The following is a 25,063-nucleotide window of genomic DNA, read 5'->3' as shown; positions in this document are numbered from 1 at the left end:
AGCGACAATGACTGAACGGTTTTCCTTCAACCTTTGGTATGGTAGATCTCAACTGTTAAAATGTGGGTCACTACTGGGAGGCCAAAAAAAGCTTTCACAGGGACATGGCTAAAGGATGGCACGCACTCGTTCCCCCCCCAGATCGCTGCCAAAACGGATCAATTGTAGTTCTGTATTTTTTGTGAAACATATTTTTATTGAATTTTTTTTTCAAAGTACACCATCAATTTACCCCTCACAGGGAGTGTTGCAGGGTTCGATAGGACGCAAGTCGTACATAGTTACACAGTGCTAAGTATTGACCGAGCCCCATTCTCATTGAACTGCTCAACTGAAGGGTACAGTTTCTGACAACAACGGGGCTTAGAGCAAATCTTTGTAATCATTATGGGAAAGCAAACAATTTCAGTAGGTGTCCCATCTTTCTTTTGTGATGGTAATTTTCCCAATCCTTCCAACCGGAAGGTGCCACATACTAAAGTCATTAAAAAAAAACTCCCAACCAGGGATCAACAAAAACAAGAGAAAAAGAAACCCCCGCCCACTTCCCTCCCCCCTCCCCTACAATGGTGGTGGCAACTTCAATACAGCTTATTCAACATGTGTTATTAGAAGGCGACTCAAAATTGGAAGAGATGAAGGGTTCTGACGGAGAAAGGACAGACAGCCGGTGGTAGACCACCTGGGAGGAAGGTGACAAACGGCCCCATTTAAATTCAGAATTCTTGTAATCATCCCTAAATATATTTGACATTCGTTCCAGGCTAAGCAATTTCCATAATCGAGAATGCCAAAGGGAGATTACTGGAGCTTCTCTCCTCTTCCAGGCGGCTGCCAAGGTAACCTTCGCCGCTCCTATACAGAGCCACATGATTGTCTTATCTGCCCGGGACTGGTGCTCCAGGGAGGGGTCACGAAGTCCCAAAAGAACACCTGCCATGGTGGTTGGGATGGGTTATCCTAACATATCCTTGATGTGTGCGAGTATTTCTTCCCAAAAGGGGCGTATAGTCGGGGAGTCCCTCCAAATGTGTTGAAAGTCCGCCAGGAACCCGCACCCCCTTGTAGTGTAGTTCCTATATTCCCAATAAGCTCTGCGCATTGGAATAATATCAGTGGCGTAACGAAACTTGAGGGGGCCCCCCTGAAAACTACATGGAGGGGGCCCCCCTCCCATCCTCCGTGCCAGTCTAGAGCTCTCAGGCCAGAGACCCGCCATACTGCAGGGGATGCGGGGCTATTGTTACGCCACTGTCACCAATCCAGCCGGTATGAGTAACACTGGATGATGGAGTCAAAGGTTGGGCTAAGTCTGCCAGCAGGTTATCATAGGTGGTGGTCCATTCATTACAGGGTCCCTGCCATCGGTAGACCGGGGAAGTTTGCCCAATTTTAGGTGGGTTTCCTGATGCAGACTCCTGTCATGATATCAACATCGGGCCCACTCATCGTTCAGTTTTAACAGTAGTGCATCCACTGCTCCTTCTGGTTTCCCTTTTAAAACATTAGACAATGCGACAATGCAGTATTTCAAAAGCAGATGTAACTACAAAGAGCAAATTTTGATAATACATTTTTATTAGTAGACAATAGCAATCTTAAGAGGCATTGCATAGCTTCATACACACTTTGACCCCAATTCCATCACCGTACCTCTATCTCTCTCTCTCTCTGTCAGTCAGTCAGTCTCTCTGTCATTCAGTCAGTCTATCTCTCTGTCAGTCTCTCTCAGTCTGTCAGTCAGACAGTCTCTCTCTCTCTGTCAATCAGTCTGTCTCTCTCTCTCTCTGTCAGTCCCTCTCTCTGTCAGTCTCTCTCTGTCAGTCTCTCTGTCAGTCTCTCTCAGTCAGCTTTCTCCCTGTCAGGCCCTCTGTCTGTCAGTATCTCTCTCAGTCTCTCTCTCTCTGTCAGTCTCTCTCTCTCAGCCTCTTTCTCTAAGTCTCTCTCTCTCTCAGTCTCTCTCTCTGTCAGTCAGTCTTCCAGACAGTCAGTCTCTCTCACTCTCTCTCTCTCTCTCTCCCTCTGTCAGTCTCTCTCAGTCCATCATTCTCTCTCTCCCGCAGTCAGCCAGTCTCTCTGTCAGTGTCTCTCTCTCTCTTAGCCAGTCTCTCTCTCTGTCAGTCAGTCTCTCTCTGTGATTCTCTCTCTCTCAGTCAGTTTCTCTCTGTCAGTCAGTCTCTCTCTCGGTCAGTCAGTCTCTCTTTCTCTGTCAGTCTCTCTCTCTCCTTCAGTCTCTGTCAGTCAGTCTCTCTCCCAGTCAGTCAGCCTCTTAGTCTCTCTCTCTCTCTTAGTCTCTCTCTCTGTCAGTCAGTCTCTCTCTCCATCCCTGTCAGTCAGTCTCTCTCTTTCCCAGTCAGTCAGTCTCTCGCAGTCAGTCATTCTCTCTCGACCTCAGTCAGTCTCTCTCTCTCTTTCTCTGTCAGTCTCTCTCCTAGTCAGTTTCTCTCAGTCAGTCTCTCTCTCAGTCAGTCAATCAGTCTCTGCCTCTCTCACTCAGTCTGAGTCTCTGTCAGTCAGTCTCTTTCTCTGTCAGTCAGTATCTAACTACCTCAGTCAGTCAGTCTCTGTCAGTCAGTCAGTCTCTCTCTCTGTCAGTCAGTCTCTCTCTCTCTGTCAGTCAGTCAGTCACTCTCACAGTCAGCCAGTCTCTCTCTCTCTCTATCTCTGTCAGTTTCTCGGTCAGTCAGTATTCAGTCTCTGAGTCAGTCAGTAAGTCTCTACTCTCTCTTCACTCTCTCTCTCTCTCCATTCTCTCTCTCAACTCCATCAACTCTCTCTCCACTGTCTCTCTCTCCACTCTCTCTCCACTGTCTCTCTCTCCACTTTCTCTCTCTCCACTTTCTCTCTCTCTCCACTCTCTCCACTGTCTCCACTCTCTCCACTGTCTCCCTCCACTCTCTCTCCACTCTCTCTCTCCCCACCCTCTCTCTCTCCACTGTCTCTCTCCACTGTCTCTCTCCACTGTCTCTCTCCACTGTCTCTCTCTACTGTCTCTCTCCATTCTCTCTCCACTCTCTCTCTCCACTCTCTCACTACCCTCTCACTACTCTCTCTCCACTCTCTCTCTCTCCACTCTCTCTCTCTACTCTCTCCACTCTCTCCACTCTCTCCACTGTTTCTCCACGCTCTCTCCATGCTCTCTCCACTCTCTCTCTCCACTGTCTATCTCCACTCTCTCTCCACTCTCTCTACTCTCTCTCCACTGTCTCCATCCACTCTCTCTCCACTGTCTCCATCCACTCTCTCTCTCTCCACTCTCACTCCACTCTCTTTCCACTCTCTCTCTCCACTCTCTCTCTCTCTCCGCTCTCTCTCTCCACACTCTCTCTCCACACTCTGTCCACTCTCTCTCTACTCTCTCTCCACTGTCTCTCTCTCCACTCTCTCCACTTTCTCTCTCTCCCCTCTCTCTCCACTGTCTCCCTCCACTCTCTTTACACTCTCTCCACTCTCTCTCCACTCTCTCTCCACTATCTCTCTTCAATCTCTCCCTCTCCACTCTCTCTCCACTGTCTCCCTCCACTCTCTCTCTCCACTCTCTCTCTCTACTCTCACTCTCTCCACTCTTTCTCTCCACCCTCTCTCTACTCTCTCTCCACTGTCTCTGCACTCTCGATCCACTCTCTACTCTCTCCACTCTCTCTCTCTCTCCGCTCTCTCTCTCCACTCTCTCTCTCTCCACTCTCTCTCTTTCTCCACTCTCTCTCTACTCTCACTCTCTCTCCACTCTCTCCCACTCTCTCTCACAAAGTAGTGTGCATTCCATGGGCGTCCACAGAAATGTTTTAACTTCACCATCCCCCTTGCACCCTTCTCCCCTCTGCCTTGCACCCTTCTCGCCCTCCCCCTTGCACCCTTCCCCCTCCCCCTTGCACCCTTCTCTCCCTCCCCCTTGTTTCCTACTCTACCTCCGCCTTGTACTCTTTTCTACCTTGCACCATTCTCCCCTCTGCCTTGCACCATTCTCCCCTCTGCCTTGCACCATTCTCCCCTCTGCCTTGCACCCTTCTCCCCTCTGCCTTGCACCCTTCTCCCCTCTGCCTGGCACCCTTCTCCCCTCTGCCTGGCACCCTTCTCCCCTCTGCTTTGCACCCTTCTCCCCTCTGCTTTGCACCCTTCTCCCCTCTGCTTTGCACCCTTCTCCCCTCTGCCTTGCACCCTTCTCCTCTCTGCCTTGCACCCTTCTCACCTTTGCCTTGCACCCTTCTCCCCCTCCGCCTTGCACCCTTCTCTACCATGCACCCTTCTCCACCTTGCACCCTTCTCCTCTCTGCCATGCACCCTTCTCCTCTCTGCCTTGCACCCTTCTCCCCTCTGCTGCACCCTTCTCCCCTCCCCCTTGCACCCTTCTCCTCTCTGCCTTGCACCCTTCTCCTCTCTGCCTTGCAACCTTCTCCGCTCTGCCTTGTACCCTTCTCCCCCTCCGCCTTGTACCCTTCTCTACCTTGCACCCTTCTCCCCTCCACCTTGCACCCTTCTCCCCTCCGCCTTGCACCATTCTCCCCTCTGCCTTGCACCCTTCTCCCCTCTGCCTTGCACCCTTCTCCCCTCTGCCTTGCACCCTTCTCCCCTCTGCCTGGCACCCTTCTCCCCTCTGCCTGGCACCCTTCTCCCCTCTGCTTTGCACCCTTCTCCCCTCTGCCTTGCACCCTTCTCCTCTCTGCCTTGCACCCTTCTCACCTTTGCCTTGCACCCTTCTCCCCCTCCGCCTTGCACCCTTCTCTACCATGCACCCTTCTCCACCTTGCACCCTTCTCCTCTCTGCCATGCACCCTTCTCCTCTCTGCCTTGCACCCTTCTCCCCTCTGCTGCACCCTTCTCCCCTCCCCCTTGCACCCTTCTCCTCTCTGCCTTGCACCCTTCTCCTCTCTGCCTTGCAACCTTCTCCGCTCTGCCTTGTACCCTTCTCCCCCTCCGCCTTGTACCCTTCTCTACCTTGCACCCTTCTCCCCTCCGCCTTGCAACCTTCTCCGCTCTGCCTTGTACCCTTCTCCCCCTCCGCCTTGTACCCTTCTCTACCTTGCACCCTTCTCCCCTCCACCTTGCACCCTTCTCCCCTCCGCCTTGCACCCTTCTCCCCTCTGCCATGTACTGTTCTCCCCTCCCCCTTGCACCCTTCTCCCCTCTGCCTTGCACCCTTCTCCCCTCTACCTTGCACCCTTCTCCCATCTGCCTTTCACCCTTCTCCCCTCCGCCTTGCACCCTTCTCCTCTCTACCTTGCACCCTTCTCTCCTTCGCCTTGTACCCTTCTCTCCTTCGCCTTGCACCCTTCTCCCCTCTGCCTTGCACCCTCCTCCCCTCCCCCTGCACTCTTCTCCCCTCTGCCTTGCACCCTTCTCCCCTCCGCCTTGCACCCTTCTCCCCTCTGCCTTGCACCCATCTCCTCTCTACCTTGCACCCTTCTCCCCTCTACCTTGCACCCTTCTCCCCTCTGCCTTGCACCCTTCTCCCCTCTGCATTGCACCCATTTCTACCTTGCGCCCTTCTCCCCTCTGCCTTGCACCCGTCTCCCCTCTGCTTTGCACCCTTCTCTGCCACCCCCCTTGACCCACCCCCTGCGGACGCCCACATGGTACTTCTAACAAGAGTGCTTACCTGAGGGCACCATTTTACTGCCTCATCCCTTCCCTTTGCCCTGGAGAATGCTCTCTGGGGGCCCCCACTCCCACCCTTGTCAGGGTCCTGAGCAGTGCTGTGTGCTGCCTCCTGCTCTCTGGGGCCCCCACTCCCACCCTTGTCAGGGTCCTGAGCAGTGCTTTATGCTGCCTCCTGCTCTCTGGGGCCCCCACCCCACCCTTGGCAGGGTTCCAGCAGTGCTCTTCTGTGCTGCCTCCTGCTCTCTGGGGACCCCACCCCACCCTTGGCAGGGTTCCAGCAGTGCTCTTCTGTGCTGCCTCCTGCTCTCTGGGACCCCCACTCCATCCTCTTTCCGCTTGTGGCTCTGACTGAAGAGAAACATTGGAACTTGGTACATTGTTTCTCTTCAGCCAGTGGGAGGGGCTCAGAGCAGGCTGCAGACAGCCTGCACCTGCTTTAGAGGCCTCTCTCACAGCTCTCTACCAGCTGAGGGGTCCCAGAGCCCCCTTCATTTACTGAAGAGAGTGGGGCCTGGCTGCGGGCGTTTGTTACACCCCTGCTTCAGAGAAAACCTCCCACAGTTCTGCTCTCTATGGATGAGCTGAGGGGCCCCCTTAATGTCCTGAAGATTGCCCCCCCCACCCCCATGGGGGTGGGGGGTTGGGAGGTGTGTTTGTTACACCCCTGCTAATAAGGCCTGTGCAGCCTCTTCCCATCTCAGACAAGCAGTGGAAGACGCTGTCTGTGAGGAGGAGTGGGAGGGGGATCTGCTCTCGTAAGGGACCTGGCAGGCTCAGAGTGAAAGAGAAACAAAGTTGTTATTTTTTTTCTCTTCACTTCTGAGTCAGCCCACCGCAGAGCAGCTCAAAGCAGGCTGCAAACATCATGCGCTTTATGAGAGACACTGTGTCTGACACACACCCTTGAGGAACAAGCCGAGGGGCCCCCCTTCATATATAGAAGAGTGGGGCCCCCCCCGCACTGCGGGGGTGTCCGTTACGCTCCTGCATAATATACCCTGCAGCTTAGACATAGGACTGAGATCTACTAGGTCTCTGCCAAATATATTAAACTTAATTGTGAGTGCCAGCTAGCTCAGAGGTCACTAGAAACTTTCTCGAATAAACAAGAAGGGATTAGTCTCTGACAACCATATAACATGACAACTTTGTTTCCCCAGAATGAAACATATCTCTAGAGTCGCGGAAACAATAGATGGCTATTTCACTCAGTCAGATGTGCATGCTTCGTTTCACCGGAGTTGCTTAGAAATAGAGAGACGGGCGTTTTCAATAAAAGTATTTATTGAACAGTCTTATTTCTTAAGCATAAGAAATGCACTGCTACAATTGAAATGCTAGTTAAGAAGTACACTTCATATAATACGAATAGTATTATAAAATAGTACTGTAAAAGCATTATATGGTTTCTGAGCCATATACATAAAATACATAGAATGCATAAAATACATACAATGATAAAATAGTTGCTAAATGTACTCAACTGGTGCTTCTAACATACGCCTACCCTGGTGTACCTAACCTAAGCCTAGTACGAGGGAGGAAGTAAATGAGGAGTAGGTTAAGTTTTAGTATTTCTCTGCCAAGAATCTGTTCAAGAATTTTCTAGGGGTCTAATCAGCTCCGTACCTTGGTTTTAGAATGATAGAGGTCTTGTATCTCTCTATCGGGACTCGATCTCCCAGCAATCCGCAAGGGTAGCCTGGAAACACCGGAGCTGGATTTCTCGGCAAGAGAAAAGACAGCGTCTTCTCAGTGTGTCAGTTGGAGGGTCGGCTTCCTTCGGCACTTGCAGCAGCAGGGCGTCGGGCAAGTAGTTAGTCGATCTGCTCCTAAACCACCGTGTGTTTGACTGGGCAAATGTAGGCATATTTATATCCCTGAAGGTGCCGAGTCTGACGTAAGATTGGACATATCGTCACTAGTGCCTCAGTTCCTTGAAAACTCCCGGATTTCTTGGATAAATCAGTATTCAAGCAGGGGGAGGTTCCTGACTGCTGAAGGCTGGTTTTACCACAAAATCAATGTGGATTCTCGGAGTTTAGTGGAAGTAGCCATGCCATATTAGGGCTGGGCAGGCTATAACTATAAGGACTTGGTGAATTATACCTATATATGGGCAAGAATCTGGAAAAATTACACTAGGGTCCTAGATTCCCACATAACACCCTCCAGCATCTATCGGAGGTGTTGGGGAAGATCTGCTTAAGCCTGGATGTATGGAGATACCAGTCAATCATGGTCTTAAGGTGAGCTGCCTGGAGTTCTATGGAATGATTGAATCTTGTGATGTCAGACCATAAATGTTCCCATTTGTCTTCAGAGATACCACGCTGTAGTATTCCTTCCCACATATACATATACGTGGTCGTGGAGAGAGTGTGGTAGTAAGTAGGAAGTTATATATAAACGAAATCATCCCTTTCATAGAAGTAGTCTTGGTGAGGAAGCACTCAAATTTTGTGAGAGGTTGGGTGGCCGCCTCTTGCACCTGAGGTGTAAGGGCCCAGTGCATTAACTGATTATAGTGGTATCTTTCTGTATTCTGTAGGTCATAGTCCTGCTTGCAGTCATCAAAAGTAAGGGGTCAAAATTATGAAACAGGTGTTGCAGGACAAGACATCCTCCCTCCCTCCAAGCATCAAAAGGTCCCCTCTTGTAAGCCTGGGCGGAATGCGGGATTAAAATGTAGTGGTGTGAATGGCGATGGGAAAGAGGTCCATGTATCATCTTCTGTAACTGAATCCCACACTTTCAGGGTGGTGCTTGTAGGGGTGCTAATGTAAGTTTTCTTGGATCTGCCCTTTTTGGTGCGCCAAGCTAGATCCCATATAGTCCTCCCCGTCACACTGCGATCCATATGCAACCAATGTTTATCGGAGACCCATTTTGACCACTCGGTCAGTACTCTCAATTGTGCAGCTTTATAATATAGTAATATATCTGGGAGTCCGACTCCACCCCTCGCTTGAGAGCGGCGCAATAAGGAAAAAGAGAAGCGGGCGCATCCCCCTTGCCAAATAAAGTGCAGATTCATAGTTTTAACTCGCCGAGCCATGACAAAAAGAGAGGTTTCCACTTTGTGAGCTCCATTTGGATACGAGTAAGAATGGGGGGGAAGTTGACAGCCTAAAGCCCCTCTATCCTAGGTGTTAGATGGACTACCAAGTATTGTATAGAGGAAGTGGTCCATTGGAGAGAAGTAGGAGACTGGAGCCTGCAGAGTTCTGCTTGCAGAAGTGTGAGGTTAATGGATGTACGATTTGCCTAGATTTATTTATTTTAAAGCCTGCTACCACTTTAAACCGCTCAGGTTCTGATTGTAAAGGTGGGAGAGACGCGGCAGGGTCGGAGAGTGACAAGGGAAATTTTGTGTGTGTCCCCACTCAATGGTATCCCCTGGATATCAGAATTTACTCTAATCGCCATCGCCAATGGTTCAATGCTAAGGGCAAAGAGTAGGGGTGAAAGGGGACATCCTTGTCTGGTGCCTCTAGAGTGGAAGAAGGAGGGCGAATGGACTCCATTGAACGCAACTTTAGAACGTGGTTGAAGGTAGTTAGCTAGAATCATGGTAAGAAATGTAGGCGCTAATCTGAAGGCTGTGAGGGTATGAAATAAGAATGTCCAATCTACCCTGTCGAAGGCTTTCTCAGCGTCTGGCCCTACCAATACAGCGAGGATATGACGTCTGTTGGCCTTCTCTATTAGATGAACAATTCGGCGGGTATTATCATGTATTTGTCGAACCTTAATAAATCTCAATTGGTCTGGGTGTATAAGATCAGGCATGAGATTGTTCAATCATTTAGATATAATGGAGGAGTATAGTTTCGCATCGAGATTGAGCAGAGTGATAGGCCTATAAGAGGCGCATATATGGGGGTCTTTCCCTGGTTTGGGTGTTACAGAGATCAAGGCTTCAGACATGGTTCCGGTGGTCTTGCCCTCTTCAGCCATCTTTTTAAAGAGCTGCATGAGATGTGGGCTGATGTCAGGACCAAGGTTTTGTAGGACAGGGCGGTATATCTGTCCGGTCCAGGGGCTTTGTGAGGCTTAAGAGCATTAATAGCAGTGTTGACGTCTTCGGAGGTGATGGGAGCAGTGAGTATCCTGATCCATTCAGGAGAGACCTGAGGGTAGTATAGTGTCCGAAGATTATCCTGTTGGATGTCTGTATCTAATTGATTCTTAGAATAAAGGGTTTCGCAAAATGAGCCGAAGATCTCGACCTTTTCCTCTTCTCTATGAGTAAGCTCCCCATTGGGTCCCTGTATACCACCTATGTACTCTCTCTCTCGTTTGTCTTTTAACTGTCTGGCGAGGTGTTTGCCAATCTTGTTGCCCTGGGACTAAGACAGGAGTCGTAGATTAAGGAGTGTGAATTCTGTCCTATTGTTATAAATAGCTCGAAGTTTACCCCTGAGCGCTGTCAGATTGCGAACAGTGTGCCTTGTGGGATTCAATTTGTGAGCGTGTTCAATAGAAGCCACTTCTTTCTCCAGCATTTCCCTCTCTCTGGTGCGTTGCGTGTTTAGCGCCGAGTTAAGGGCAATGCATTTCCCATGGAAGACTGCTTTAAAAGTGTCCCAGGTGGTATACTCCGATGTATCCTCCGGTTTATTAATATCAAAGAATTCAGGGATAGTTTCTCTTAGCTTAGTGCAGGATTTCTTGTCCTGCGTAAGCAAGGTCGGAAAGTACCTCCTGGGAGTAGTCGAAGCATTTCCACTCCAGTACGAACATATTGAAAGGAGGCTGTGATCCAATACTGAAAGCGGGAATATTTTAGCCTCTTGTAGCGCACCCATTAAGGATTGGCTAATAAAAATATAATCAAGTTAGTAATATGTACGATGAACATGAGAATAAAAGGTGTTATCCAGGGAGGGAGGGTAAAGAGTCCGCTAGGCATCCAAAGGGCCCATGTCGTGGAAGTGTTGAGTGTCAACGGAAAAGGAGCCCGTTTTCGAGCGATGTGGGTGTGTGCTATCCAGGTCTTTCTGCCAGGTCAGGTTGAAGTCGCCCATGAGTACCATCGGCCCCTCCACAAAGTCTAGTATCTTCCCCATTAGCTTTCTGAAGAAAATCGTCTGTCCAGTGTTGGGGGCGTATACTGCTATGAAGGTGCAAATTTCCCCCATCAAACTACCCTTGACCATAATCCAGCGGCCATCTTTATCGTTTTGGACGTCTAACGGTTGGAATTTTATTGAGAAATGGAATAGAATCGCCACTCCTCTATGTTTCGTATGTGCTGAGGATTTGCAAATCAGTGGAATGCGTTTGTTTCGGAGACGTGTGTCCTCAGCTCTGGCTAAGTGTGTCTCTTGAAGGGCCACTATATCAAGCTGGTAATCAATAATATACTTCCATACCTATTGGCGTTTTTGAGTGGAATTAAGACCTTTAACGAAACAAAGAACAATAGATAGAAGGTTGTACGCTTGCGCTCAAATGTCATTAGTAATTATGAAATTTTATAAGGCTGCTACTAGGGATAGAGATGACGTCTATCAAACCGTCATCATTAGATGTAGAAAACCACATCCACAAAAGTACACACGTTGTATCCCGAGCAAACTCAAGCAGTAGTATTATGCAAATTATGAGTCCAAAAAGAAACGTTGCAATCCAGGTAAGTGATAATCTTCTTCTTTAATATTCAAAACAGCATTCATTTGAGTTCTAGCCAACACGTGTTTCGTCTAATTAGCAGTATATGCATTCAGACTTCCTCAGGGCTAGAATGCAACAAAAACAATAATTACTAACTGACTCTGTAATGCAGACCACATTTTGAGTAACAAAGAAGAAAGACAAGGTATAACTCCAACCAGTGATCTCAAAAGAGAGAAAAGAAAAGAAACAGGAGCAAATCATAAAACGGATGGTTCTGAAATGTAGCACGAACAAAAGACCAACCACAGTGACCAATAATGAGAAAAATATAAGGTGCACAAAGGATGAAATTAAAAATATATATAATTAATAGATAAAACCAATTGAAACACCAAAGGAGACCAAGATCACAAAAAGGTAACCCAAAACGACAAGTGATAAGAGTTAAAGGTAATGATAACACGTAAAGTCAGCGCTCACCAACACATGTATTAAGATACTGGCAACACCAATGACTACCAGTTCCAAGCGACGCGTTTATAAACTAGAAAAGAGAATAAATATTCCAATATCTGTCTAATCACAACTATCAGAAAGACAATTTTAAATCATGAGATACGACCTAGTGTATATAATATCAAAAAGGAGCTACTATACTCACAAAGGTAAAGGTTTCAAAGTGAAGTCCACAAAAAGCTAACACTTCAGGTGAGAAAGCGGTTGATACCCTCGTCAGGGCATAGTCAAATGATGCAATCTAAAACAAAAAATCAATATAGATTCCAATATATAGATCCTCATAATAGCATTTTTGTATAAAGGAAAAACCAGGACAAAGAAAATACCATCACCCGGTTTAATGCGACAAATAATAAATTGCATATTTGGTAAATAATATAACCATAATATGCAAAAATAACCCTAACACGTAAAGTTACATACCACCCTATCATAATGTGTATGAGCAAAAAGTAAAGAGCAACCCTAACACTAAAACCGCCAAAAATAATAAGGCGCTCAACAAAACTGGCCAACTAAGGTTAGCAGCTCCAACTCCACTCACCAAATAAATTGCATGTTCCAACGAAAGTGGCAGCACGAGTACGGCGTCTAGCACCCGCGCGATCTTTCAGTATCGCTAAATACTAAACAAAAGACACAAAGGAAGGGCTAAACGATCCTCGATATTAGACCAATTCAAAATGGCGCCCACGGATTTACATTGGTGTCAACTTACTTATAAAACTTTATTCCGCACGTAAATAAAGAACACGAGAGATGTTTAAGTAACTCGCGTCAATAAAACCATCACAAGCAGTATCATAATATTAAATATCTCATAAACCTAAATTCAACACGTGAAATAAGAAACCACGAGATAGTAATTAGACTTGTGTCAAGGTAAATTCCTCCAAGGAATAATTTCATACACCAATCATCAAAGTTAATAACACAATAATACTAATAGAGTGATAGTCATAAAGATGATGTGAATAAATGAAAGAAAAAGGAAGAATAAGACATAAAATAAAAGAATGCACAAAAACATAAAAAACAAATCAACAATATGGTCATATATAACATTAATCAATATACAATCGAAGTCATACAGTTCATTATATTAATGCAACTATCATTTAAAGCGTGACAAAAGATACCAAAGTAGATTAACATCAGTATGCACGCATATTAGCACTTATACAGTCATATTCGTATTTACAAAAGTTGTAACATATATTTCCTAGTTAATGCGAATAATACATAAAGTGGGATAATGGATGATTACACATGTTTCATAGGGTAGGACAATAAGCAGCAAAACAGGTAAGCAAAACACAACACAGATAACGTAAACCTCAATCGATACAGCATATTCCAGAGGTAATACATCATCCTAAGAAATATTGCAATTCATTGTCAAAATTCAAGCCCTTATCGACGGCACGCAGATTCAAAATCCAGCGAGCCTCTCTCTGTCGGAGTCTAAGTTCCCTATTACCTCCTCTCACATCTATTAAGACATTCTCCATACCATGAAACGTAAAAGAAGGATGACTGCCCTGCGAGTTACATTCAGCAGCATGAGCCGCAATAGGGTATCTGATATCTCGATTCTTCAGAGCCCTGAAGTGTTCTGATATTTGATCCCTTAATCTTCTAATAGTACTACCAATGTAAATTAATTTACGTTGGCAAATAACGGCATAAACTACATACGTAGTATTGCAATCAATATGTGTAGAGATGTTAAACATCCGTGAACCGTTGTAACTAAAACACCGAATACCCTGTATCATCATTCTGCACATATTACAATTCCCACATTTGAAGGATCCAATACTTCTTCTCTGTAACCAATTATGGAGCTGTGGATGTTGTCTAGGATAACTAGGGCTTAAGATATTCTTGATCGACTTACCTCTGCGATATGTAACAGAAGGATGATTTAGAATAAATGGACGTAGCCCAGAGTCTGATGTCAAAAGAAACCAGTATTTTTTTTAAATCCCATATACTATAGACGACAAGGTATTGTAGTTAGTCGCACAGGGGACACACTCATGCTCATGTTTTTATTTTTAGACTTCAAAGTTTGCTCTCTAGGGAGTTTAAGTATTCTCCGTTTGGCTTGTGCAATCCCTTTAGAATCATATCCACGTGACAAGACGTAAAATCATGCCAAGGGCAACCACCAGGGCCCCAGATGTGCATCGCCTCGAACCATCCCATGAAGAGACAGGCAAAGGATGGCGCAAATCTCGAACCCATGGCGGTCCCACACATCTGTCTAAACCATTTACAGTTAAACAGGAACACATTTAGTTCCAATATAAGCCCGGCCATAGTAATGAGCATCTCAGTGTGCTTCAATAATTCTACCGGTCTACGATATAAAAAGTATCGTAATGCTTGCAGACCATGTTGGTGGCCTATATTCGTGTATAACGATACCACATCCAATGTGACAAAAAGCATATCAGATTCCCAGGCAAAGTCATTCATGATATTTAAAACATGCTTAGTATCTTTGATGCTCCACGGCAAATTTAAAACAAAGGTCCATAAAGATCCTGTTTCCCCACCTGGCAGACCAATTGTGACTGGTATTGGGGGGCCTACTGAGAGACTTTCCGAGTTTGTTGATTCATTCTTGCAGCCCTTACATGATGTATTCTTGCGTCGCCAGAACTGGTGAGGGGGTAGTATTCCAAAGTGTATGACACCAAACACGACATGTTTTGATACAGCCAAACCAAAGTTAGCATTAACCGCGAGGATTATAATGCACTTAAGAGTATATGGTATGGCAGTATCACTGGAACAGCAGTAAGGAAATGGTTCCGAACACTGCAGACAGGCTCAGCTCATGCTAGAGCACCATCTCACATAAAACCAAGCACTCTGCCTCCAGGATTGTAAAGGCCTGCCATAGGAGTGACTTATAGGTGCATATGTGCCCAGGTATAGGTTTAGATATAGGTATACTATATCTAAGCAAGGGGTGAGTACACCACCTTGCCCCAGCTGAGTGATCAGCCAGTTGTGTCGATTTAAGTGACCAGCCAGGGGTGGCAAAAGATATGCTGCAGCCCCTGGCGGCCTTGGATGCATATATGCCCTGGGCACCTATTGTGCACTTTACCGGGACTGATAAGGTGTCCAGTACCAAATTGGTTATGTACCTATAGTACATGTCTGTGAATTTAGAAAGAGAATAGCAGGCTGTGGGTCTGATTAGCAGGACCACAGCCACATTAAGTCGAAAACCAGTGAAGCAAAAAGCAAAAATTGGGGTGACCATAGGATAGCAGACCCTACTCTCCTACAACGGCAAATCGAGGTCCCCACGACTCCTTGTTATATCCGCTACCGCTGCGGTACCGCAGGCACTGCGGTTCTCGACCGCGGGAGCACCTCCTCTCTTCCCGTCTCAGACCGTCCGAAACCCCAAGCTCGGCTGCAGCTCTGCTGCGGCTCCTCTGCTGCTCCTCTGCTGCATCCACCAAGGGTCTGGGGTGTAGGAAGGTCAGAATTGCGAAGGTAAGAGGGGGGTGAGAAGGGGGTGCTGCCGTAACCTCCCCGTAATCTCCCCTTAGCTTTCCTCCTAGCTCACTCTCACTAGCGTCTGGTGTTCATGGCGTTCACTGCTCTCTGCTGCACTCTACTGGTGGCCAGTTGCTCATTAGATCCTCGGCTGACTAGTTTAGTTCCGAGGACCATCATCAAACGACTGCAACGCATTCAAAACGCCTCTGCACACCTGATCCTCGACGTACCACGCCACAGCCACATCACCCCACACATGAGAAACCTGCACTGGCTCCCCGTCAACAAGAGGATTTCCTTCAAGATCCTCATCCACGCACACAAGGCACTCCACAAGACCAACCCAGCCTACCACAACAGACGACTTTTCTTCTACATCCTCAACCGCCAGCTCCGCTCCCCCGACCTCGCCCTCGCCACCGTCCCTCGCATCCGAAGAACATCCACTAGCGGCAGATCCTTCTCCCACCTCGCCGCCAAGACTTGGAACATCCTCCCACTGAGCCTACAACAGACCCAAAACCTGCTGACCTTCAGGAGGCTACTCAAGAACTGGCTGTTCGACCAGTAGCGCCCCCCCTTTTTTCCCCCAGCGCCTTGAGACCCTCACGGGTAAGTAGTGCGCTCTACAAATTCTTGATTGATTGATTGATGCTTTGCGGGTCAGCCTGACAATTGAAAATCATCAATCGCTGTGTGCATCAGCGCGAGAAAAGAAACGGGGCCTTCACTTGTGTAGCTCCGTGAAGAGACACTGTTGCCCAGCAACCAGATCAATACTGGTGCGTTCACAGGGCACAAGGAGAGATGGAAACAAAGTGAGCAAAGCTCTGTGAAGAGACACCGTTTCTCAGCAACCAGAACGACACTGGTGCACGCACAGGGCTTGAGAAAAGGCAGGTGCATCAGCAGAATGGTGGAGACAGCGCGAGCAAAGTTTACGGCTGGTAGGCCCAAACAAGAGTCTTTGAAATGCTTGAAATGTCCCGGGGGCCCTTCCAAAACACGGCACAAACCGTGGCAAATGCAGGCACAAATAAACAGTAGCTTTCAAGATGCGAGGCTGAAGCAAAGCAGCAGCAGGTGGCAACACAACGCAGGGCAGGCACTTGAAAATAAATAAAAACAGGCAGGGCTCTGTACCAAGTACTGCTGTAGTGCTTTATGTGGGGAGATAGTGAAAACACTTTTTTACTCACAGCAAGGCAAGAAATACCTGTGAGACAGTTCACAAAGGTCATCAGCAAGTGAAGGTGGCTTTGGGTAGGAAAATCCTGTCTTTTGTCACCACTGATGCGAAGGGAAGAGGACGAAGTGGTAAAATGTGAAGGAGAGTGTATTCAAGGGGTACAGAGAGCCGTCCCAACTGGCACAGCCCAAGCACAAGTGGTAACTACCACTCACAGAACACTCAGGGTAGGATGCTAGTAAACACTCTAAATGACATCACAGTATTCATGCTAATCTCTGCAAGCATCACATCACCACAGATTATTTTTCGCAAAATATATTTAATCTTGCCATATTGATCGAAGAAAGGCACTGATTTTGGTTAATTGGGTGGCCTTGTTTCAAATTCTTGAAGCCTATGTATGTCCTTAGCAGCAAATAATTGCATCAGGCTTTCTCAGCAACAATTCTAATCAATTCTGCTGAAGCAGAGAAAATGAAAACAATCGGGGGTCATGACAAGGGTGCTCTATGTCGCCTGTTATGAGTGCTCTTTTTATACAGCCTTTAGCAAGATCAATTCATAACAACGCTTTGATTTGCGCCCACACAGCTGGGGTGGCAAATCTGAAATTATACAATGATGACTTAAAACTTTATTTTAAAGCTGAGGAGCGAGTCTACAAAAATGTGTGGATATCACTGGATACGATTCAAGCCTTTATTCAAATTGATGGCTATAAAATGATTCAGTAAATCTGAGATCCTGTTACTCAGTGCCCCTTGAGGTCATATTCTCCCATTGGAGTTGAGGAATGTAAACAACCCTTGTTCGGTCATAAGGAACCTAGAATTAATATGACAAGCCTAGAAGACACAGATAGGATTCGATTGTCAGTGACACGCCAGTGAGGGTGGGGAGGCTGTTAGGTATGTTAAGGGAGGGTTAGAGTTATTTAAGAAATATAGGGACCGGCAGAGGGAGTCCCTGTGGATCGACAACGTACTCTGTGGTGCTGATACTATGGGCGACCGTAACTGGAAAACTTGCTTTTGTCATTGCCAAGTACTTTCCAATGCATTTACCGCTTTTCAAATGTCACCACTGTAACCAGTAATAATCTTTTGTTATATGCCTACTGAAAACCCAATAAAATCTGTTTAAAAAAATTAAATAATAAGGAACCTAGAATTACTTTTGGGAGAGTAAGTCTTTTCAATAAATGGAAATCCCTGCCACTCTATTATGGGAAGTAGCATTAGTAAATACTGCCACTCTTTATTTTTTGTACTTTACAATTTTCTGATCAGAATTCCTAAAAAAATTGTTTAGTCTGGTTAATACTTTGTACGATAAGTTCGTCTGGAGCGGTCAGCAACCCTGTTTACAAATCGATTGTTTTCAATTGAGTGCGGAATATGGTGGTTTAGTCTTGCCGCAATTAATTTTGTTTTAGACCAGGCAGCTTCTCTGGATTTCCTAACCCGTTTTAATAATCCTTTGATGTCCCCAAACGTTGATATTCATCTAATTCAAACAATGGTCCCGGATTCGGGTTTTCATTTGCCGTCCTTTCTTTAAGTATTTAAATCGCTCAAAAGGACTCCTATAAGGTGATCCTCAATTTCCCCTTTGGGAGAAACAAATTAGAAAATAATTTCCCAGTGTTGCATGACTACCTTAGTGTTGCAAACTGTAGAAGTTTAGGTGTGACAGGTGCCCTAGCTCAGCATCCTTAGACCTTGACCAATATCATTTTTGATACTCAATCCTAACGATGGGCCGGACAGTGCTGTTGTGGGTGTCCACGTTCTACTCTACAGGTCGTGAAGCTATGTAAATGTTTCCCTGCTCAATTGAGGCATTGCATACGCTCCAGCTATTCCCATAGGCACCAGCTCACTCACTACTGCCTCTGATCAGTCGGAAAAGAGAGCTCTTGCCCAGAGGACTCATGTCAAGCTATCACTTCTGGGCCCAGCTAGCTCCAGCTACAAACACTCAATTACCTGGATTTAAAGTACTGAGGGGCACTACTTCGATAGTATTGCTTGGTTTAATAAAATTAAAAAAAATGTTGTGAAATTGATTGTCACAGTACTACGAATATAAATTGTGAAAAAACATCTTGATTATTTGTTGAGTATCACACAAAAGCAGAGTTCGCATTTCAGGTTAGTAACTTTCTCTCGTCATTTTTTGCCCGTTGTTGTGGATTGATTTATCTATGTATAGCTTCACCGGTGGGAGCTCCGAGTGAACGTTTTGAAAGAGGCACGCCAGTTCTGCTTGGGTGGCCATAGTAACTAGTATGTCTGCAGAATCTTCATTATTTTCCAATACTCACCAGTCACATACCTGCCTTGAAATGTTCTCTCTGTTTCAGCAGGTGTTCATCATACTTTTCTAACTTTTTAGGATGATTACCCGCTGGCCAGCCTCCCACTACTGGGGTACACTGTCTGTACCCCCACCGAGTCTGACAATATCCTGAAGGATTATGTGTTCAAGCTGCAGTTCAAGTCCCATGTCTATTTCTTCCGAGCAGAGAGCGAGTACACCTTTGAGCGGTGAGTGATACTTGGGGGCAGTGCAGGAACACAGGCCTGCCTTTTTGTACGTTATACTGTTTCTAGACATAGATCACTGTGTAACTGCCCACATGGCGCAAAGTTGGCTTCAGGGCACTTGTGAGAACTACCAACACGCTTGACACACAGGGAGTGGTCATCTGGAACATAAAGGGTATTTACTGACACACAGGGAGCGGCATCAGGAACATAACACGGGTATTTACTGACACACAGGAAGCGGCCTTCAGGAACATAACAGGTATTTGCTGATACACAGGGAGCAGCCATCAGGAACATAACGGGGATTTATGACACACAGGGAGCGGCCATCAGGAACATAACGGGGATTTATGACACACAGGGAGCGGCCATCAGGAACATAACGGGGAGTACTGAATTGCAGGGAATGGCCATCAGGAACATAAAGGGGATTTATGACACACAGGGAGCGGCCATCAGGAACACAACGGGGATTTATGGCACACAGGGAGCGGCCATCAGGAACACAACGGGGATTTATGACACACAGGGAGCGGCCATCAGGAACATAACGTGGATTTATGACACACAGGGAGCGGCCATCAGGAACATAACGGGGAGTACTGAATTGCAGGGAATGGCCATCAGGAACATAAGGGGATTTATGACACACAGGGAGCGGCCATCAGGAACATAAGGGGATTTATGACACACAGGGAGCGGCCATCAGGAACACAACGGGGATTTATGACACACAGGGAGCGGCCATCAGGAACATAACGGGGAGTACTGAATTGCAGGGAATGGCCATCAGGAACATAAGGGGATTTATGACACACAGGGAGCGGCCATCAGGAACATAAGGGGATTTATGACACACAGGGAGCGGCCATCAGGAACATAACGGGGATTTATGACACACAGGGAGCGGCCATCAGGAACATAACTGGGAGTACTGAATTGCAGGGAATGGCCATCAGGAACATAAGGGGATTTATGACACACAGGGAGCGGCCATCAGGAACACAACGGGGATTTATGACACACAGGGAGCGACCATCAGGAACATAACGGGGAGTACTGAATTGCAGGGAATGGCCATCAGGAACATAAAGGGGATTTATGATACACAGGGAGTGGCCATCAGGAACACAACGGGGATTTATGGCACACAGGGAGCGGCCATCAGGAACATAACTGGGAGTACTGAATTGCAGGGAATGGCCATCAGGAACATAAGGGGATTTATGACACACAGGGAGCGGCCATCAGGAACATAACGGGGAGTACTGAATTGCAGGGAATGGCCATCAGGAACATAAAGGGGATTTATGATACACAGGGAGTGGCCATCAGGAACATAACTGGGAGTACTGAATTGCAGGGAATGGCCATCAGGAACATAAGGGGATTTATGACACACAGGGAGCGGCCATCAGGAACATAACGGGGATTTATGACACACAGGGAGCGGCCATCAGGAACATAACGGGGATTTATGACACACAGGGAGCGGCCATCAGGAACATAACGGGGAGTACTGAATTGCAGGGAATGGCCATCAGGAACATAAAGGGGATTTATGACACACAGGGAGCGGCCATCAGGAACACAACGGGGATTTATGGCACACAGGGAGCGGCCATCAGGAACACAACGGGGATTTATGACACACAGGGAGCGGCCATCAGGAACATAACGTGGATTTATGACACACAGGGAGCGGCCATCAGGAACATAACGGGGAGTACTGAATTGCAGGGAATGGCCATCAGGAACATAAGGGGATTTATGACACACAGGGAGCGGCCATCAGGAACATAAGGGGATTTATGACACACAGGGAGCGGCCATCAGGAACACAACGGGGATTTATGACACACAGGGAGCGGCCATCAGGAACATAACGGGGAGTACTGAATTGCAGGGAATGGCCATCAGGAACATAAGGGGATTTATGACACACAGGGAGCGGCCATCAGGAACATAAGGGGATTTATGACACACAGGGAGCGGCCATCAGGAACATAACGGGGATTTATGACACACAGGGAGCGGCCATCAGGAACATAACTGGGAGTACTGAATTGCAGGGAATGGCCATCAGGAACATAAGGGGATTTATGACACACAGGGAGCGGCCATCAGGAACACAACGGGGATTTATGACACACAGGGAGCGACCATCAGGAACATAACGGGGAGTACTGAATTGCAGGGAATGGCCATCAGGAACATAAAGGGGATTTATGATACACAGGGAGTGGCCATCAGGAACACAACGGGGATTTATGGCACACAGGGAGCGGCCATCAGGAACATAACTGGGAGTACTGAATTGCAGGGAATGGCCATCAGGAACATAAGGGGATTTATGACACACAGGGAGCGGCCATCAGGAACATAACGGGGAGTACTGAATTGCAGGGAATGGCCATCAGGAACATAAAGGGGATTTATGATACACAGGGAGTGGCCATCAGGAACATAACTGGGAGTACTGAATTGCAGGGAATGGCCATCAGGAACATAAGGGGATTTATGACACACAGGGAGCGGCCATCAGGAACATAACGGGGATTTATGACACACAGGGAGCGGCCATCAGGAACATAACGGGGATTTATGACACACAGGGAGCGGCCATCAGGAACATAACGGGGAGTACTGAATTGCAGGGAATGGCCATCAGGAACATAAAGGGGATTTATGACACACAGGGAGCGGCCATCAGGAACATAACGGGGATTTATGACACACAGGGAGCGGCCATCAGGAACATAACTGGGAGTACTGAATTGCAGGGAATGGCCATCAGGAACATAAGGGGATTTATGACACACAGGGAGCGGCCATCAGGAACACAACGGGGATTTATGACACACAGTGAGCGACCATCAGGAACATAACGGGGAGTACTGAATTGCAGGGAATGGCCATCAGGAACATAAAGGGGATTTATGACACACAGGGAGTGGCCATCATGAACATAACTGGGAGTACTGAATTGCAGGGAATGGCCATCAGGAACATAAGGGGATTTATGACACACAGGGAGCGGCCATCAGGAACATAACGGGGATTTATGACACACAGGGAGCGGCCATCAGGAACATAACGGGGATTTATGACACACAGGGAGCGGCCATCATGAACATAACTGGGAGTACTGAATTGCAGGGAATGGCCATCAGGAACATAAGGGGATTTATGACACACAGGGAGCGGCCATCAGGAACATAACGGGGATTTATGACACACAGGGAGCGGCATGAGGAACATAACACGGGTATTTACTGACACACAGGAAGCGGCCTTCAGGAACATAACAGGTATTTACTGATACACAGGGAGCAGCCATCATGAACACAACGGGGATTTATGACACACAGGGAGCGGCCATCAGGAACATAATGGGGATTTATGACACACAGGGAGCGGCCATCAGGAACATAACGGGGAGTACTGAATTGCAGGGAATGGCCATCAGGAACATAAGGGGATTTATGACACACAGGGAGCGGCCATCAGGAACACAACGGGGATTTATGACACACAGGGAGCGGCATGAGGAACATAACACGGGTATTTACTGACACACAGAAAGCGGCCTTCAGGAACATAACAGGTATTTACTGATACACAGGGAGCAGCCATCAGGAACACAACGGGGATTTATGACACACAGGGAGCGGCCATCAGGAACATAATGGGGATTTATGACACACAGGGAGCGGCCATCAGGAACATAACGGGGAGTACTGAATTGCAGGGAATGGCCATCAAGAACATAAGGGGATTTATGACACACAGGGAGCGGCCATCAGGAACACAACGGGGATTTATGACACACAGGGAGCGGCATGAGGAACATAACACGGGTATTTACTGACACACAGGAAGCGGCCTTCAGGAACATAACAGGTATTTACTGATACACAGGGAGCAGCCATCAGGAACACAACGGGGATGTATGACACACAGGGAGCGGCCATCAGGAACATAACGGGGATTTATGACACACAGGGAGCAGCCATCAGGAACATAACGGGGAGTACTGAATTGCAGGGAATGTCTATCAGGAACATAAAGGGGATTCATGATACACAGGGAGCGGCCATCAGGAACATAACGGGAATTTACTGACACACAGGGAGCGGCATGAGGAACATAACATGGGTATTTACTGGTACACAGGGAGTGGCCATCAGGAACACAACACAAGCATTTACTGGTACACAGGGAGCGGCCATCAGGAACATAACAGGGATTTATGACACACAGGGAGCGGTCTTCAGGAACATAACGGGTACTTACTGACACACAGGGAGCGACCATCAGAAACATAACAGGGATTTACTGACACACATGGAGCAGGAGGAACATAACAGATATTTACTGACATATGGGGAGCGCCCATCAGGAACATAACGTGGGATTTACAGACACATGGGGAGCGGCCATCAGGAACATAACGGGTATTTACTGACTCACAGGGAGCGGCCATCAGGAACATAACGGGGAGTACTGAATTGCAGGGAATGGCCATCAGGAACATAAAGGGGATTTATGACACACAGGGAGCGGCCATCAGGAACACAACGGGGATTTATGACACACAGGGAGCGGCATGAGGAACATAACACGGGTATTTACTGACACACAGGAAGCGGCCTTCAGGAACATAACAGGTATTTACTGATGCACAGGGAGCAGCCATCAGGAACACAACGGGGATTTATGACACACAGGGAGCGGCCATCAGGAACATAACGGGGATTTATGACACACAGGGAGCAGCCATCAGGAACATAACGGGGAGTACTGAATTGCAGGGAATGGCCATCAGGAACATAAGGGGATTTATGACACACAGGGAGCGGCCATCAGGAACACAACGGGGATTTATGACACACAGGGAGCGGCATGAGGAACATAACACGGGTATTTACTGACACACAGGAAGCGGCCTTCAGGAACATAACAGGTATTTACTGATACACAGGGAGCAGCCATCATGAACACAACGGGGATTTATGACACACAGGGAGCGGCCATCAGGAACATAATGGGGATTTATGACACACAGGGAGCGGCCATCAGGAACATAACGGGGAGTACTGAATTGCATGGAATGGCCATCAGGAACATAAGGGGATTTATGACACACAGGGAGCGGCCATCAGGAACACAACGGGGATTTATGACACACAGGGAGTGGCCATCAGGAACATAACGGGGAGTACTGAATTGCAGGGAATGGCTATCACGAACATAAAGGGGATTTATGACACACAGGGAGCAGCCATCAGGAACATAACGGGGAGTACTGAATTGCAGGGAATGGCTATCAGGAACATAAAGGGGATTCATGATACACAGGGAGCGGCCATCAGGAACATACGGGAATTTACTGACACACAAGGAGCGGCATGAGGAACATAACACGGGTATTTACTGGTACACAGGGAGTGGCCATCAGGAACACAACACAGGCATTTACTGGTACACAGGGAGCGGCCATCAGGAACATAACAGGGTGTTATGACACACAGGGAGCGGTCTTCAGGAACATAACGGGTACTTACTGACACACAGGGAGCGACCATCAGAAACATAACAGGGATTTACTGACACACATGGAGCAGGAGGAACATAACAGATATTTACTGACATATGGGGAGCGCCCATCAGGAACATAACATGGGATTTACAGACACATGGGGAGCGGCCATCAGGAACATAACGGTTATTTACTGACACACAGGGAGTGGCCATCAGGAACATAACGGGGATTTATGACACAAAGGGAGTAACCATCAGGAACATAACGGGTATTTACTGAGACACAGGGAGCGGCCAGCAAGAACATAACTGGGATTTACTGACACACAGGGAGCGGCGATCAGGAACATAACAGGGATTTACTGAATGACAGGGAGTGGCCATCAGGAACATAAAGGGGATTTATGCCACACAGGGAGTGGCCATCAGGAAGATAAGGGAGATTTACTGAATCACAGGTAGCGGACCATCAGGAACATAATGGGGATTTTCTGAATCACAGGGAGCG

The 25,063-nt window shown here is 47.4% G+C and overlaps 1 protein-coding gene across 2 annotated transcripts in view; it reads left to right on the top strand.

The window, feature by feature from the left end:
- The window catches only part of FARP2 (FERM, ARH/RhoGEF and pleckstrin domain protein 2), a 1,696,743-nt gene that overhangs the window by 1,650,474 nt on the left and 21,206 nt on the right, over positions 1-25,063 (top strand). For both annotated transcript variants that reach the window (XM_078665691.1, XM_078665692.1), the window contains exon 26: positions 18,857-19,008. In XM_078665691.1, coding sequence (XP_078521817.1) covers positions 18,857-19,008 — 152 coding nt within the window. The remainder of the gene's footprint in view (positions 1-18,856; positions 19,009-25,063) is intronic.

This window comes from Lissotriton helveticus, chromosome 11 (genome assembly GCF_964261635.1).
Source record: "Lissotriton helveticus chromosome 11, aLisHel1.1, whole genome shotgun sequence".
Taxonomy (NCBI): Eukaryota; Metazoa; Chordata; class Amphibia; order Caudata; family Salamandridae; genus Lissotriton; species Lissotriton helveticus.
The sequence above is the reverse complement of the archived record's forward strand: the minus strand, read 5'-3'. Positions and strand labels throughout refer to the sequence as shown.